This window comes from Echinococcus granulosus (assembly GCF_000524195.1).
Source record: "Echinococcus granulosus chromosome Unknown EG_S00018, whole genome shotgun sequence".
In the NCBI taxonomy this organism is placed as follows: domain Eukaryota; kingdom Metazoa; phylum Platyhelminthes; class Cestoda; order Cyclophyllidea; family Taeniidae; genus Echinococcus; species Echinococcus granulosus.
Genome location: NW_020170398.1, coordinates 184,564 through 187,905, shown reverse-complemented (window position 1 = coordinate 187,905; position 3,342 = coordinate 184,564). Strand labels below are relative to the sequence as shown.

Here is a 3,342-nt window from a genome sequence, read left to right as displayed (position 1 = left end):
GTTGTTGTTGTTGTTGTTGGTGTGGTTGTGGTTGGTTTGAAACAGGTGAAGAGGTGATGATGATGAGGAAGCGTGTCTGCAGTTGACCGCATACAGACACACACAGACAGGTGAGGCGAGTGTAGTCGTGTGTTGATGAAGTGGTGAGTAGTGTGGAAGTGTGGCGTGGGTAGTGTGTCGTTTGAACGTAGATTGTGACGTGCTTGTTGGTCCAACTTGGGAACACAATAACCGTTACTAATTGCAAGCTAAAATTGTTTTATAATGCACTTTAAAGTAGTGCTGAACGTACTGCCTGCCCTGATATGGTGCATCAAACTTTGAATGTCATGTCTTTGCAATCAAATTTCTTTTTCAATCATCGTCTGTGCCGTAAGTTCCAAAACTGCCTGCGGCACCTTTTCCATAGATCGTAAGAGTAACTAATTTTTGCTACTTTAGGACCGAGTTAAACCCGTCTTGTAAAACAGACAGTCTTGAATCGTATTCTGGATTTGAAGTGGAGCCCTTTAATCATTGATGCTCAACTCTTCCAATGTATGGATGCACAATGCTTTTATGCGTGTCGTAGTGCCCTGCTCGTATCACTTTATTACCAGACTCCCAGGCATTCTTTACACGATTGATGGAGTTCCATTCCAAATTCACACTTGATGACAATTTTGGAGGTCGCTTAGTTGTTAAATTTGGGGTTTCAGTTCTTAGGCGCATAGAAGTAGCTTTGTAACGTACTGGGGGAGGATGGCGCTGAAGGGGTAGCAGCATAAGCAGGACTTCATACTGCCAACGTTGAGAATGAAAGGGCTTGCGTAGTTAAATTAGCAACCAAAACCAATGCCATTGGGGTCAAATTTCCAAACTGTGCACGCATCTTTTTTCGCAACAGTCATATTAGATTGTAAAAAGAAAGGCTCGATGGCTCGCGTTCCAAAGGCAAACCCTAATATTATGGATTTTGATGCCATCAATAAATCCTTTTCACTGGACCACTTTCTTATGAACTATCAAACATAGTTGCCTACTCATGGTTATCCCTATGATCTTTTCCAAGTTACGCATTCTTCTTCGGTGTTTCAAAAAGTATGTATTTAAGCACTGGACACCGCTTCCTTCGTCTTTAGACATCACGACGGTCGAGGCCCGCTTGTGGTTTGGCGTGGGCTCTGTGAGTTTCTTCGATCCCGACGACATCGAGGACGACTCCTTAGACGACGCTGACGCCAACAGCAACTGTAGCAACACATCCTTCGACCAGCCTGCCTTTCTCATCGCACTCCGCTTTGGCGGTGACGCACTTCCAGGGCAACCGCATAGCCTTAGCACCCCCTACAACGGCTGGTTAGCAGTGCAAGTGAAGATGCTCCAAGAGACCACCCTCTATCCGGTGCCTACTGCATGGGAGGTCGTGGAGGCCCTACTAGGCCACCTCACCTCAAGGGGTGGGGTGCGTGCATGCAATCGTATGATCACTATGGGACCCGGTGCGGGTTCAATTCCCTTGCACAATCCGCCGCAGCTTTTGGATCTCACATTCTGTCTGGAGAGGGGTCACCTGGTTCTTGATATGACTGCGAGACCGAGGCGCTGGTGCAGGAGGTCGCTTGGGGACTCCACGCCGATGCAGAAACGGTCCAACGCAGCCGTTCAGAAGGTACCGTCTTATACCCCATATGTAACTAGTTCTTGAAAGCTGATTCATCAATAGGTTTTTTTGGCGCTATTTTTACTCATTTTTAGATAACTTATATGAATGGTGCGATCTTTTACATGTTTTGATTCTCTATGATTGCTTTTTCCTTTTTTTAACACCCTTTTTGTACCTTTTGACGAATTTTATGTATAAACGAAATAAGGTGACCATCCAGATGTTTTTTTTTCCGATTCTCTTTGTTTGGGCTTCTGTATTTCTTCTTTGAAACTAATTGGTTGTTTTAACGCACCTTATGCCTAAATACTTTTTGGAATTTGAGAATGGAGCTACCAGATGTTGAACTTAATGATGAACGCTCATAAAAGTGGTGCCACTATCACCTGTCTTCATAGTCTAGGTCATGACAAAGTAACACAAATCTTACTTCACAAAAACAGATTGGCTGATCTATTATGCTTTTCAAGTGGTTTTGGGTATTTTATGAGTGGGAAGACTATTCTTGAGCTTGATAGCACTATTTATCCATTTACGCCCTAGTATTAGAATGGTTATAAGGCTATAATCAATGTCTTTTCCACATACATGTGTCGCCCCAAGGTGTAAATGTTATTATCTATTTAACTATTTCAAACAGTTTATGATCTTCATATGTTGAAAATGAAATTAGCATAACACAGCCTCTTGGAGTCTGTTTAGACGTAATTTGCGATTTTTGTGGGATATCATGACTTGAAATTTAAAGCTGTTTAAGGTGTTTCACCTAGACTCATTAATTTCAATTTAACGAAATTATGCGATTATTTGTTTTGTGATGTCTTGATATTTTTAAAACACAATTAAACAAAAACATCACTTATCACTTGATTTCTAACAAGGCGTTTTGGTTTATATAGACAATTTTTTTACATCGTTATGTCATAGCTCATACAGAATTGAATTAAGTTGAGTTTACGAGCAATGTTCCGTGTCTCTCCGGCATTAACTTTAGTTTGGTGAATTAGCTTCTAGAGTGTTAATTGGTTGGTTAAATTGTAACCCCATAATGTACCTTTTGCTATCAGACTCCAAGTACGTTTCCATCCACAGGAATGACCCCACTAATATCATCATCATGTGACCTGTTGAGGCGAGGGGAAGAAGTTGAAAAACTATCGCGAATTGTAGAGTATTTTGATGCGTATCTTTGAAGAGGGCATATTACGGCCAAATAATTCAAAAATAGATCTTCCAAAGTTTTGATTGAATTTCCTTTTTAGTTTGCCTTGTCACAAAAATAATATTTTCCAGAGTCTCCTTTGTAGTTTCGTTTTATCTCACATTTAACGCACTGGGCGCTTAGTTTAATGCCCTTGACCTTTGATTCTCCCATTATGGGCCAGTAACCGATGATAATGTGATAAATTTTTGTATAACAACCTCAGACACCTTTGTGGTTCAGAAGTGACGTTCCAGCAAATTTAACCGCCTGACATACGAGCTGTGGTAGTAAACGATTACGCCCTACTAGTAATTTTTTATTTGAAGTGTGAGAAACCGTGAGTATTGTAAGCATTAGGTAACTGCAAAGAGCCTCTTAAAAAATTACTCTCTAAGTGAACTCCACTACAACCTCCCGCCTTCACACCGAGACACAAGTCTGCTGCGAGTTGCACTTTTACAACAAGTTCAGCAGTTAGAAGTGAAGAGGAGAT

General features: G+C 41.2%; 1 protein-coding gene across 1 annotated transcript in view; it reads left to right on the top strand. All coding sequences in view use genetic code 11, as the record gives it.

The window, feature by feature from the left end:
• Positions 1-3,342, top strand: part of EGR_03432 (UHRF1-binding protein 1-like protein) — a gene marked incomplete at both ends in the record, with an annotated part of 21,803 nt that overhangs the window by 13,643 nt on the left and 4,818 nt on the right. The window contains one exon of the mRNA XM_024492681.1: positions 1,122-1,651. Coding sequence (XP_024352814.1) covers positions 1,122-1,651 — 530 coding nt within the window. The remainder of the gene's footprint in view (positions 1-1,121; positions 1,652-3,342) is intronic.